Source organism: Pongo pygmaeus, chromosome 20 (genome assembly GCF_028885625.2).
Source record: "Pongo pygmaeus isolate AG05252 chromosome 20, NHGRI_mPonPyg2-v2.0_pri, whole genome shotgun sequence".
Lineage (NCBI taxonomy): Eukaryota > Metazoa > Chordata > Mammalia > Primates > Hominidae > Pongo > Pongo pygmaeus.
Genome location: NC_072393.2, coordinates 1,318,099 through 1,331,469, shown reverse-complemented (window position 1 = coordinate 1,331,469; position 13,371 = coordinate 1,318,099). Strand labels below are relative to the sequence as shown.

General features: G+C 62.3%; 1 protein-coding gene across 1 annotated transcript; it reads left to right on the top strand.

Moving 5' to 3' along the window:
- The first annotated feature begins 221 nt into the window (after positions 1–221).
- Positions 222–12,954, top strand: MEX3D (mex-3 RNA binding family member D). Its single transcript, XM_054465397.2, has 2 exons — positions 222–1,080; positions 11,320–12,954. Exons 1-2 carry the CDS (start codon positions 480–482, stop codon positions 12,672–12,674), a joined length of 1,956 nt encoding a protein of 651 aa, XP_054321372.1. The 5' UTR covers positions 222–479; the 3' UTR covers positions 12,675–12,954.
- The last annotated feature ends 417 nt before the right edge of the window (positions 12,955–13,371 follow it).

The following is a 13,371-nucleotide window of genomic DNA, read 5'->3' as shown; positions in this document are numbered from 1 at the left end:
GTGCGGATGCGCCCGGCTTCCCGCCCGAGCGCCGAGCGGAGGCGGGGCCTGGACCACGTGCCCGGCGCCTGCCCCGCCCCTTCCCCGCCCCCGGCCCCGCCCCGCGCGCCTGCGCCCTGCGGGCCGCCCATTGTTGGGCCGCGGCGTGACGTCGCGGGGGTGGGGCCGGGGCGGGGCCGCGGGAGGCGGCGGGAGGGAAGGAGCGTCCCGCGCCGCCGCCGCCGCCGCCGCCGCCTCGGCCGCCGAGGAGCCGCCGCCGCCGCCGCCGCCGAGCCGCAGCCAGAGTCGCTGCCGCCGCCCGGCCCGGCCCGGCCCCGAGCAGCCCCGAGCCGCCGCCGCCCCGCCCGCCCGGCCCCCCGTGCCCGCCCCCGCCGCTGGATGCAGGCGGCCGGCGGCCCAGCTCGCAGAGGCGGAGGGCGGCGCGGGCGGCGGCGGCGGCGCGGGCGGCAGGAGCGCGGGCCCCAGCGCTAGCGCCCGCCATGCCCAGCTCGCTCGGCCAGCCCGACGGCGGAGGGGGCGGGGGCGGCGGCGGCGGCGGCGCGGGGACGGCGGGGGAGGACCCCGGACCCGGACCTGCGCCCCCGCCCGAGGGCGCCCAGGAGGCCGCGCCCGCGCCCCGGCCGCCGCCCGAACCCGACGACGCGGCCGCCGCGCTCCGCTTGGCGCTGGACCAGCTGTCGGCGCTCGGGCTGGGGGGCGCTGGCGACACGGACGAGGAGGGGGCGGCCGGGGACGGTGCAGCGGCGGCCGGGGGCGCGGACGGCGGGGCGGCTCCGGAGCCTGTGTCCCCCGACGGACCTGAGGCCGGCGCGCCCCCGACCCTGGCCCCCGCCGTGGCCGTGGCCCCCGGGTCGCTGTCGCTGCTGGACCCCAACGCGAGTCCCCCGCCGCCGCCACCGCCCCGGCCGTCGCCCCCCGACGTGTTCGCGGGCTTCGCGCCCCACCCCGCGGCCCTGGGCCCCCCGACGCTGCTGGCCGACCAGATGAGCGTGATCGGCAGCCGCAAGAAAAGCGTCAACATGACCGAGTGCGTCCCGGTGCCCAGCTCCGAGCACGTCGCCGAGATCGTGGGTCGCCAGGGTGAGTGGCCCTCGTCGGGGGTTGCTGTCCTGGGGGTCCCCGCACCTCCCGCCCCGGGGAAGGGGGTCGCCCGAGCCCAGCCCAGCCCGCGCCGGACGCCCCGCACCGGACACGCCCCGCGTGGGCTCCGGCCTGGGCCGCTGCCTTTGCGCCTTTGTCCTGCAGCGGCCGCGGGAGAAAGTTGGGCGCAGCCCGCGCTCCTCCCCTGCGCGCTCCGGCCCCGCCGCCGCCTTTGTCTGGGCCGCCTCCAGCCCGGAAAGGCTCCGGGGAGCCTCGCCGCAGCCCAGGCCCTCGGCCGCCCGCAGGGGCACCCCAGAGAGGGGCTCGAGGGCCCGGGGTCCGGCCGGGCGGGGGGCGCCCCACACCCAGCACAGGCGGCGGGGCGGGGCAAGCGCAGGTTTAGGGGTGGCTTAGGGGGGCCGCCTGCAGGGCCGGGAGAGAAGGCTGACAGTACAAAGAGCGCACGTCTCAGTCTCCAGCCTGGGGCCCTGACTGGGGTGGGGACGGGACCGGGCAGGAGAGGGTCCCTGCTCCACTCTCCGGCCCCGAGTCAGGGATTTCGGGGCCTGGGGAAGGACCGGCTGTCAAAGCCACTTCTGGGGTGCAGCCTGCTGGGCAGGCCGGCGGGCGGCAGGCCCCGGGTGTGGGGTCCAGCGGTGGCATCGTCGGAGCTTCCCTCTGGCCGCCCCATTGTTCTCTTTGTTAGAGAGCGAGGCTGAGATTTGCAGGGTGACATCAGGCCGGCCGCTGCTCATTGGCCCCCGAGCTGCGGGGCGGGCGGGCGGGTGGTGGGCAGTGCCTGGCCCAGCTCACACCCACCACCCCGTTAGCCACCCGCCCGCCTGCCTCCCTCAACTTTCTCCTGCCTTCCCGCCACCCCTCCCCGCTCCTGGGTCCCCGCTGACCGCCAGTGATCAGCCAGGTTCTAGAACTTGGGGTGGGGCCTTGGCGGGGCTGGAGGTGGGGCCGCAGGACACTTGGGCTAGGGGTCCCTACCTCCCCCGGGCCCTCGGGAACCCAGGCCAGAGAAAGGTGTGGGGGGCTGGGATTACAAGGTCATCTATGGCCCTGGCCCCAGGCGGGGGACCACCAGGGCGCCCTCCCCTCCGCCCCTTCCCTCGGTCCAGGTGGGTGGGGCAGCACGGCCTCCTGTCTTTTGGTCGTTCATTTGTCCAGCTCATATGGGGACCCATGGAGGGTCAGGCATGGTGCTGGGCCCGGGAACCATGCTCTGGTGTGGTGGGTGGGGAGGGACTGGGTGCTGTCCCAGCCCTGATGACTGCCCTCAGTGGGACCCCCTGGCAGGAAGGCGCCCTACCATCCTGTTACTGCCTCCCCATTGAGGCCTTCCGCCCGGCTTCCATGTCCCATACCCAGGGCCTAGAACGGGACAGCTGCCCTGTGCGGAGTGTCTGGGAGCCTGTGGAGACGGACGTCCAAGCCGAGGCCTGGGGACCAAGTGACCTCCAGGTGGTGGAGGGTGTGGCTGTGTTCTTTGTGAACGCGCCTGTCCTGGCACCCAAGGGCCTTTGAGCGAGGCTATGGCCACATGGGGAGCTGGCAGGAGTCAGGGTCAGGCTGAGAGCTTCTAGACCTGTGGCCTCAGGGTGGGAATTCTCTAGGGGCAGGTCCATGGGAAATGGAGTCTGTGGGCACCAGGCTCAGCCCCCACCTCTGGCCTGTGCGTTCTGCACCCACTTACTGGGCTCTTGCTGGTGGCGGTCAGCAAGGCAGGCCCTGGGGTACAGTGGGGGTCGGGGGTAGAGTGGGCCCTGATTGCTTGTCCTGCAGGCCGCCGTGGCCCTGTGGCCCTGTGCACATGAAGGCCCTTCTCTGTGATGTGCAGGTGTCTCACCTCCATTAGGGTAGAGGATTCTGGGGCAAGATGCTGGTTTTATTTATTTATTTATGAGACGGAGTTTCGCTCTGTCGCCCAGGCTGGAGTGCAGTGACGCGATCTGGGCTCACTGCAAACTCCGCCTTCTGGTTTCAAGCAGTTCTCCTGCCTCAGCCTCCTGAGTAGCTGGGATTACAAGTGCGTGCCACCACGTCCAGCTGATTTTTGTATTTTTATTAGAGACAGGGTTTCACCATGCTGGCCAGCCTGGTCTCAAACTCCTGACCTCAAGTGATCCGCCCACCTCCGCCTCCCAAAGTGCTGGCATTACAGGCGTGAGCCACTGTGCACGGCCAGTTTTATTTATTTGTTTATTTAAAAAAATTTCTTGTAGAGACAGGGTCTTGCTCTGTTGCCCAGGCTGGTCTTGAACTCCTGGCCTCAAGCGATCCTCCCATCTCAGCCACCCAAAGTGCTGGGGCTCCTACAGGTGTGAGCCACTATGCCTGGACCCAAGTTGCTGGTTTTAATCCCAGCTCCAGGTCACACACAGCAGCCACCCCATAAGTGGAGTGCGGGTTGCCAGGGATGCAACTGTGAATGTCAGGACAGGTTGGCAGCTTCAGTAGTCCATACATCTTCCACACTGTAGAACCGTCTGTGGCTCCCAGCTTCTCCCACCCACCCTGTTCTCAAGCATACCTTTCAATGTCCTTTGTGCCCCGGCCCTGCCCCTTTACTCACCTTCCTCTCCACCCTGGGGCTCTCTGAATTTCTCATGCTTCTCTGTCAAACCCAAGCTCCAAGGCTACCCCTTCCCTGGAAGCCACGAAGGGTGCACCTGTCCGGCCTCCACACAGGTGTCACACACACAGTCACACAGGCCTGGCACCAGCCCTCTGCCCGGTAGCCACGTGCTGTTCTCTGAGCTTCAGTTCTCTCGATCCTAGAGGGGGTCCGAGTGCTTTCTGGGCAGACTGTGGTCATTCACACCCTCTGAGTTCCCACCCATCCGCTGGAGGCTCCAATTCATTCATTTGCTATATCTTTTTTTTTTTTTTTTGAGATGGAGTCTCGCTCTGTTGCCCAGGCTGGAGTGCAATGGCGCGATCCCGGCTCACTGTAATCTCTACCTCCCAGGTTCAAGCGATCCTCCTGCCTCAGCCTCCGGAGTAGCTGGGGCCACAGGCACGTGCCACTATGCCCGGCTGGTTTTTGTATTTTCAGTAGAGACGGGGTTTCACCATGTTGGCCAGGCTGGTCTCACACTCCTGACCTCAGGTGATCCACCCGCCTCGGCCTCCCAGAGTGCTGGGACTACAGGCGTGAGCCACCGCGCCAGGCCATGGCTAGATCTTTATTGACTGTCTATTGTGTGCTAAGCCTATGCCAGACTTGACCTGCCCCATCTCGCTGAGGCCCATAATGTGCCCCAGGGAAGGTCCTGCAGCTCCCAGGTCACAGATGGGGAGGCAGAGGCTGCAAGAGGTAAAGGATAAGTAAAAACTGAGGGAATAGCAGCACTTCGAGAGGCTGAGGCAGAAGGATCCTTCGAGCCTAGGAATCGACACCAGCCCGGCCAACATGGCGAAACCCTGTCTCTACAAAAAAAAGATACAAAAATCAGGCATGGTGGCATGCTCCTGTGGCCCCAGCTACTCCGGAGGCTGAGGCAGGAGGATTACTTGAGCCTGGGCGGTCGAGGCTGCAGTGAGCTATGATCTTGCCACCGCTCTCCAGTCTAGGCAACAGAGCAAGACCCTGTCTCCAAAACAAAAACAAAATCATGGGCTGGGATTCAAACCCTAGTTTCTCTGGTGGGTCAGCAAAGAAAATTTCAGATTCCAAAGCTCGAGGGCTGGGGGTGAGGGGAGGCAGCCCTGTCTGAGAGACAGGCAAAGTGGAGACCCAAAAGCACAGGCGTCTCCCTCCAGCCGGCCAGCAAAGGTGCTCTAGGGACCTCTGGCCCTGCTCCTGCTGAGACCCCAACATGTACCCTCCTTTCTCACCCCACTTGCCGGGCACCCTGGGTGAATCTGTGCTCCGTGGCGGCCTCTCCCCCTGCACGTTCCCAGGGACAGGAACCGGGGCAGGTGCTTGGTCATGTTTGGGTCTTCAGTATCTTGCCGGGGCCTGTACACAGAAGGTGTTCTGTGGCTAATGAATGAATGAGCGAGTGAGTGATGTTGAAGGCAGGGCTAGGACTGGAAGCTGCTCAGGGCTCCCTCTCTCCGCTGTTGGCACAGGCTGAGGATAGTGATTTTAGATTGTCCCCCTCAGCTGGGGGAGACCCCTGGCTCACTGTTTCCCCTCCTGTCCCTTGTTCCTTGCTGAAGCCCTAGAGGCTCCTCTTCTCCCATCCCCGCAGGCCTCAGGTTTTCCCGGTGACTGGGGACAGTGCTGGGGCGTTGGTGGGGACCATGCCATGGTTTTCCTATCCATACACTGCAGAGCCCTAGAAAGAAAGGGTCTGCTAGGTAACCTCCACACGGCAGACCCAGCTGAGAGTGCTGGTATTAGTGCAGGGTACATGTTCCCTTCATTCCCCGGGAGGTGTTTTCTTTTCATTTTGAGACAGGGTCTTGCTCTTGTTGCCCAGGCTGGAGTACAGTGGCTCAATCTCGGCTCACTGCAGCCTCCACCTCCCAGGTTCAAGCGACTCTTTCACCTCAGCCTCCCGAGTAGCTGGGATTACAGGTATCTGTCACCACCACGCCAGGCTCATTTTTGTATTTTTAGTAGAGACGGGATTTCGCCATGTTGGCCAGGCTGGTCTCGAACTCCTGACCTCAGGTCATCCGCCTGCCTCTACCTCCCAAAGTGCTGGGATTACAGGTGTGAGTCACCACGCCGAGCGGTGTTTTTTTTGGTGGTGGTTGTTGTTTTGTTTTGTTTTGTTTTTGAGACAGGGTCTGGTTCTGTTGCTCTGTCCCGAGTGCAGTGGTGTGATCGTAGCTCACTGCAGCCTCAACCTCCTGGGCTCAGACGATCCTCCCACCTCTGCCTCCCGAGTAGCTGGGACCACAGGTGCGCACCAACACACCCAGCTAATTTTCTTTTCTTTTCTTTTTTTTTTTTTTTGAGGTGGTGTCTCGCTCTGTCGCCCAGGCTGGAGTGCAGTGGTGTGATCTCGGCTCACTGCAAGCTCCGCCTCCCGGGTTCAAGCGATTCTCCTCCCTCAGACTCCCGAGTAGCTGGGACTACAGGCGCCTGCCACCACGCCCGGCTAATTTTTTGTATTTTTAGTAGAGACGGGGTTTCACCGTGTTAGCCAGGATGGTCTCGATCTCCTGACCTCGTGATCCACCCATTTTGGCCTCCCAAAGTGCTGGGATTACAGGCGTGAGCCACCGCGCCCGGCCACACCTGGCTAATTTTTAAAAATTTTTTGTAGAGGCCGGATGTGGCGGCTCACACCTGTAATTCTAGCACTTTGGGAGGCTGAGATGGGAGGATCACCTGAGCCCTAGAGTTCCAGACTAGCCTGCGCAACGTAATAAGACCCTGTCTCTGCAGAAAAGCTTTAAACAATTAGCCGGGCGTGATGGTGCATAACTGTAGTCCCAGCTACTCGGGAGGCTGAGGTGAGAGGATCGCATGAGCCCAGGAGGTCAAGGCTGCAGTGAGCTGTGATGGTGTCACTGCACTCTAGCCTGGGCAACAGAGTGAGACCCTTTATAGAGACAGGATCTTGCTATGTTGCCCAGGTTGATCTTGAACTCCTGGCCTCAAGTGATCCTCCTGCCTTGGCCTCCCAAAGTGCTGGAACTACATACGGGTGTGAGCCACTGTTCCTGACCTGGGAGGGGGTTTTGACATCCCAGTTTGACAGCTGAACCAGCTTCCTTCCTCCCCACCAGACCCCTCAGCTCCCGCTGGCTTCCATGGTGTCCCAGGTCTGAGATGCTGCTGTCCCGCCTCACCCGGCTGCCTGGCAGGGGGCGGCCGCGTGTTGGACTGAGTGTTGGCTATGGGACCTTGTTCTCGCCCCGTCCTGCTTCCGGAATCCTGCCCTTGCTGTTGCCTCAGCGGCTCCCTGGGGTTCACGTTCCACTTCCTGCCATGGCAAACCCATCCAGCCTGGGCTGGCGGCCTTGGCTCCCATGCCAGGACTTGTGGTTTCATTGGTGAGTCCGTAGTGCACGGTCATTGCAGCCAGGACCCTGGATGGGCCAGATGAGTGATGCCCACTGGTGTGTGCGCTGCGTGGGGCCCCGAGGCCCTGCCCTGGCATGGGGAGACTTGGCTGCTGTGGGTTGAGGATGTGGGACAGGTCAGGGCCAGACTCTGGGGTGGTCACCCCAATTCCCAGGCATCTCAAGCCCTCCGAGGTGGAATCCTGGGGACATGGCCCACGAATCTGCATCTCAGTGCCTGCCAACCTTCGGTGTCCCCCAGAGCCCGCCCCTCAGGCTTCCTGTCCCTCTGGCCTCGCTGTGTCATTTCCAGTGGGGCAGGGGTGGGCTGGGATCACTCCTGGAGCCCTGATTCCTTGGCCTCTTGGGGTCTTGATGTGGGTGGAGTTTTGGGGGCCGGCACGTGTCAAAGTGGAGGGAGCACCAATGAATTGAGCTCCAGCTCCATCTTGGAGATCCTAGAGGCCTTCTAGCTGTGAGGTCTCCACCCAGCACCACCGTCTGGGTTAGGGCAGGATGGAGTAAGGAGAGAGGGAGGCGCCAGTTCCCTCCCCTGCCCCGACGCGTGCGTGGCTCCCAGCACCATCCTGGTTTCTGCTCACACAGTCACACGCCCCCTTCCTTTCCACCCCCATCTCCCAAATTTGTCATCTCACCCAGACCAGACTCTGTGACCACAGCCTGTGAGCTCAGCGGTGGCCACGTCGGGGCAGCCTCTCCCACGTGTGACCCTCTGGGGACCTGGGGCAGCTCCCAGATCAGCAAGGGAGGACCCCGTGCTGCACCCTGGCAACGCTGGCAGGCTCTGCCCTCTGCCGGGTCGGCGTGATGGGGAACAGGCTCACTTCCTGCCTGTGGGCAGGGCCAGTGGAGCCTCCATCTGTGGGTGGCATCTCCTGCCCCAGCCTTGCTGGGTCTCCGCTCCCTGTGCCTCAGTTTCCTCTCAAGGAGGATCTGTCTAAAGCAAACACTGTGGGCTGCAATGAGACCTGCCAGGGTGGCTGCCAGGAGCCAACGGCCTGGTCATGGCCCTCTGAGGGCCTGTGAAGCCAGACCTCTTACCTTCCCCTTTCACAGTGAAGAAACAGGCATAGCAAGGTCCCCCGAGTGCCCAGGGGACTCCCCAGCCCCATCCCCCGGCCTCAGGGAGGCAGCTCAGAAAGTCAGGCTTGTTAGGAGAGACTCAGAAGAGCAGGCCAAACCCGGTGCAGTCAGGGTGGGCTTCCTGGAGGACACCCTGGAGGACACCGGACTGCACAGAGGAATGGAGGGGACTGGGTGCGATGGAGGCAAATGGAATGCTGCGACTGGGAGGGACAGGTGTGGTGGCAGCGCAGCTGGGGTGGGAAAACTGCTGTCCCCCTCCGAGTGGGTGCACCCCCACCACCCCTCCCAGGGTCCTCCCTACCGAGCCCCTGGGACCACCAGCCTCCAGGCCCCACACCTTCCATCTTCCTGGCCCAGGCAGTTTCTGACTTCTTCCCCATCAAAAGTGCTGATCCTGCTCAGTTTCTCTCTTGCACTGTGGAAGAGTTAGCAACACTGTTTTCCTCTCAGAGCCACCTTCTGACTGTATTGAAACATCCCTGCGGCTCCCTCTGCTTCCTCAGAGCCTGAGGGGGTTGCAGGCAGTGGCTCAAAACACCGGGCGCGGTGGCTCACGCCTGTCATCCCAGCACTTTGGGAGGCCGAGGCAGGAGGACTGCTTGAGCCCAGGAATTTGAAACCAGCCTGGGCAACATAGTGAGACCCCATCTCTACAAAAAATAAAAATAGGCTGGGCGTGGTGGCTCACGCCTGTAATCCCAGCACTTTGGGAGGCCAAGGTGGATGGATGACCTGAGGTCAGGAGTTCAAGACCAGCCTGGCCAACATGGTGAAACCCCGTCTGTACTAAAAATAAAAAAAATTAGCTGGGTGTGGTGGCAGGCGCCTGTAATCCCAGCTACTCAGGAGGCCGAGGCAGGAGAATTGTTTGAACCTGGGAGGCGGAGGTTGCAGTGAGCCGAGATCATACCACTGCACTCCAGTCTGGGCAACAAGAGCAAAACTCCGTCTCAATAACTAATTAAGCTGGGCATGGTGGTGCCAGCTCTGGAAGCTGAGATGGGAGGATCACTTGAGCCCAGGAGTTGAAGGCTGCAGTGAGCTATGATCACACCACTGCACTCCAGCCTGGGTAACAAGAGTGAGACAATCTCAAAAAAGGAAAAGAAAAAAAAAAAAACCATTAAGGCCCCAGGGGTGGGGTAAGAATGTCTGGGACCCCAAGAAGGCCACACCTGGTCAGCGGTTGCCTAGACAATCGGCGAGGAGACCCCTGCCTCCCTCACTGACACTCATGTCCCTCACCAGGTCAGACCCCCAGCCCAGCCAACAAGAATGAAGCCACAGCAGGCCCCTTAGGGCCCACCTGGACCCTTCCGAGGCATCTGGAGTCAGGGTGCGGGCGTCGGCAGTCTGGCCAAGACCTCGGCTCCCCTTAGGCCAGGGTCTTTGTAGCCTGGGGAGGGTCATTTGGCCGGAAGGAAATTGTAGGCAGTCTCCACAATCTGAATCTCGGCTTCCCCTCCTGTTGGGCGGGGAGGTGGTGTCAGAGGGTCTGCAATTGCTCTCTGGGCTGACACAGTGGGGGCTTGAAACTATGGAAACGTCTCCTCATTTCTGTAAGATAAAAGTTCCAAGTCAAGGTGTGTGCAGGGAGGGCTCCATGGGGCAGGGCGGGGGGCGCCTTCAGTTTCCGGGGGCTATGGCCAGTCCTTGGCTTGTAGAGATATCACTGCAGTCTCTGTCTGTGTCCCCACATGGCCAGCTCCTCTGTGTGTGTGTGTCTTTTTTTTTCTTCTTTTTTTGAGACAGGGTTTTGCTCTGTCACCCAGGCTGGAGTGCAGTGGTGTGATCATAGCTCACTGCAGCCTCCACCTCCCGGGCTCAGGTGATCCTCCCACTTCAGCCTCCCGAGTAGCTAAGACTACAGGTGTGCACCACCACACCTGGCTAATTTTTTGTTGTTGTTTGTAGTAGAGATGGGGTCCTGCTATGTTGCCCAGGCTGGTCTCAAACTCCTGGGCTCCAGTGATCCTCCTGCCTCAGATTCCCGAAGTACTAGGATTACAGGTGTGAGCCACTGCACCCTGCCACTGTGGCTTTTTTTTGAAACAGAGTCTTGGTCTGTGGCTAGGCTGGAGTGCAGTGTCATGATGTTGGCTCACTGCAACCTCCACCTCCTGAGTTGAGGCGGTTCTCCTGCCTCAGCCCTCCCCAGTGGCTGGGATTACAGGCGTGCGCCACCACACCTGGCTAATTGCGGCTTTTTTTTTTTTTTTTTGAGACAATCTCGTTCTGTCACCCAGGCTGGAGTGCAGTGGTGTGCGATCTTGGCTCATTGCAGTCTCTGCCTCCCGGGTTAAAGCGATTCTTCCACCTCAGCCTCCCGAGTACCTGGGACTACAGGTGCCTGCCACCACACCTGGCTAATTTTTTGTATTTTTAGTAGAGACAGGGTTTCACCATGTTGGCCAGGCTGGTCTTGAGCCCATGACCTCGTGATCCGCCCGCCTTGGCCTCCCAAAGTGCTGGGATTACAGGGGTGAGCCACTGCACCCAGCTTTTTTTTTTTTAGTTGGAGTCTTGCTTTGTCATCCAGGCTGGGGTACAGTGGTGCAATCTCAGCTCACTGCAACCTTCGTCTCCTGGGTTCAAGTGATTCTCCTGCCTCAGCCTCCCAAGTACCTGGGACTACAGGTCCCTGCCGCTACACCTTGATGATTTTTTGTCTTTTTAGTAGAGAGAGGGTTTCATCATGTTGGCCAGGCTGGTCTGGAACTCCTGACCTCAAGTGATCCGCCTGCCTCGGCCTCCCAAAGTGCTGGGATTACATGGGTGAGCCACCGGGCCCAGCCGAACCTACCTATTAATACTATCAATGCCACATATTAGGGTCCAGTTTACGAACCTGGGGGAAACATTCACACCCCAGCCGTCACACTCTGCGGTTCCAGGTGAGCATAAATTATGGCGCACACCTTTCAATCTAAAACAGGGTCCCCTTGCCATCTTGCTTTTAGGCCAAACTCTGGAGCCCAGAGGGGAAACTGAGGCTGAGGGAAGAAGGGACGTGGAGTGTCTGAGGATAAAGTGGTGTTGGGCACAGGCTGGGAGGTAGGGGCTCCCTCAGTGGCCCTGAAACCCGCATAACCAGCGGGGCTGAGCTGCGCAGGGGGCTCTGGGTTACCTTGTCCTTCCCTTCCCTTCCCTCCCCGACAGGCTGCAAGATCAAGGCCCTGCGGGCCAAGACAAACACCTACATCAAGACCCCGGTGCGGGGCGAGGAGCCGGTCTTCATCGTGACGGGCCGGAAGGAGGACGTGGAGATGGCCAAGCGTGAGATCCTGTCGGCGGCCGAACACTTCTCCATCATCCGCGCCACACGCAGCAAGGCCGGGGGTCTGCCCGGTGCCGCCCAGGGTCCGCCCAACCTCCCCGGACAGACCACCATCCAGGTGCGCGTGCCCTACCGGGTGGTGGGGCTGGTGGTGGGGCCCAAGGGCGCCACCATCAAGCGCATCCAGCAGCGGACGCACACCTACATCGTGACGCCCGGGCGCGACAAGGAGCCGGTGTTCGCGGTCACTGGGATGCCCGAGAACGTGGACCGCGCGCGCGAGGAGATCGAGGCGCACATCACGCTGCGCACTGGCGCCTTCACCGACGCGGGCCCCGACAGCGACTTCCACGCCAACGGCACCGACGTCTGCCTGGACCTGCTCGGGGCGGCCGCCAGCCTCTGGGCCAAGACCCCCAACCCGGGACGACGGCCTCCCACGGCCACGGCCGGCCTCCGCGGGGACACGGCCCTGGGCGCCCCCAGCGCCCCCGAGGCCTTCTACGCGGGCAGCCGCGGCGGCCCCTCCGTGCCGGACCCAGGCCCCGCCAGCCCCTACAGCGGCTCCGGCAACGGGGGCTTCGCCTTCGGCGCGGAGGGTCCCGGTGCCCCGGTGGGGACGGCCGCCCCCGACGACTGCGACTTCGGCTTCGACTTCCTGGCGCTGGACCTGACCGTGCCCGCCGCGGCCACCATCTGGGCGCCTTTCGAGCGCGCCGCCCCCTTGCCCGCCTTCAGCGGCTGCTCCACGGTCAACGGAGCCCCGGGACCACCCGCCGCCGGCGCCCGGCGCAGCAGTGGGGCCGGGACCCCCCGCCACTCGCCCACGCTGCCCGAGCCCGGCGGCCTCCGCCTGGAGCTCCCGCTGTCCCGCCGCGGCGCCCCGGACCCGGTGGGCGCGCTGTCCTGGCGACCCCCGCAGGGCCCCGTATCCTTCCCAGGCGGCGCCGCCTTCTCCACGGCCACCTCGCTGCCCAGCAGCCCCGCGGCCGCCGCCTGCGCCCCCCTGGACTCCGGCGCCCCCGAGAACAGCCGCAAGCCCCCTTCGGCGTCCTCGGCCCCGGCCCTGGCGCGGGAGTGCGTGGTGTGCGCCGAGGGCGAGGTGATGGCTGCGCTGGTCCCCTGCGGCCACAACCTCTTCTGCATGGACTGCGCCGTCCGCATCTGCGGCAAGAGCGAGCCCGAGTGTCCCGCCTGCCGCACGCCGGCCACCCAGGCCATTCATATCTTTTCCTAGAGCGCGGACCGCCACGTGGCCGAGGCCTCCGCCGCCACCGGGGCCATCCGCGGGGGCCGGGGGTGGGCGCGGGAGACGGGGCGGGACCCGGGGTGGGAGAGGGACGGGGAGGGGGCGAGGGGCGGAGGCCGAGGGGGCAGGGGGTGGGCGGCGGCCAGTGTTTACAGATGAGCTTTAACTGCCGCCCCAGGCGTGGAGACGGAGACCCCGCAGCCCGGCGGCGCCTCAGCCCTTCAACGACAGTATTGAGTGGTCAGGTTACAATAAACCGGAGAGAAAAGGTCCGCTTGCACTTTTTTTTATTTTTTTATTTTTAGACACCCCTCCCCTCCAGGGTGATCTTTAAAAAACAAAACAAAAAACACGATTTTTCCAGCGCTCAGTGTTTTTCCTTTTGTCCGAAGCCGTTTTCTGATTTGACTTTTCTCGCCGGCCGGTCTCAGGCCGCACAGACGTTCCATAGGAGGAGGGTGACATTTTTACTCCCTTTTTGGGGCTAAGCATTTATGCTTTTGTACATCAAGCATGCGCGGCCGGAGGGGGACAGCGGGGCGGGGGCGAGGGGCGTTCCAATCAAATTTCTAACTTTCTGTTAATTATTAATCCTCTTTCTACTGCGGTTTCTGTTGTCATTTTTTAAATTTTTTTAATTTTTTTTTTTTTTTTACTTTTACTTTTTACCTCTTGTGTATATGTA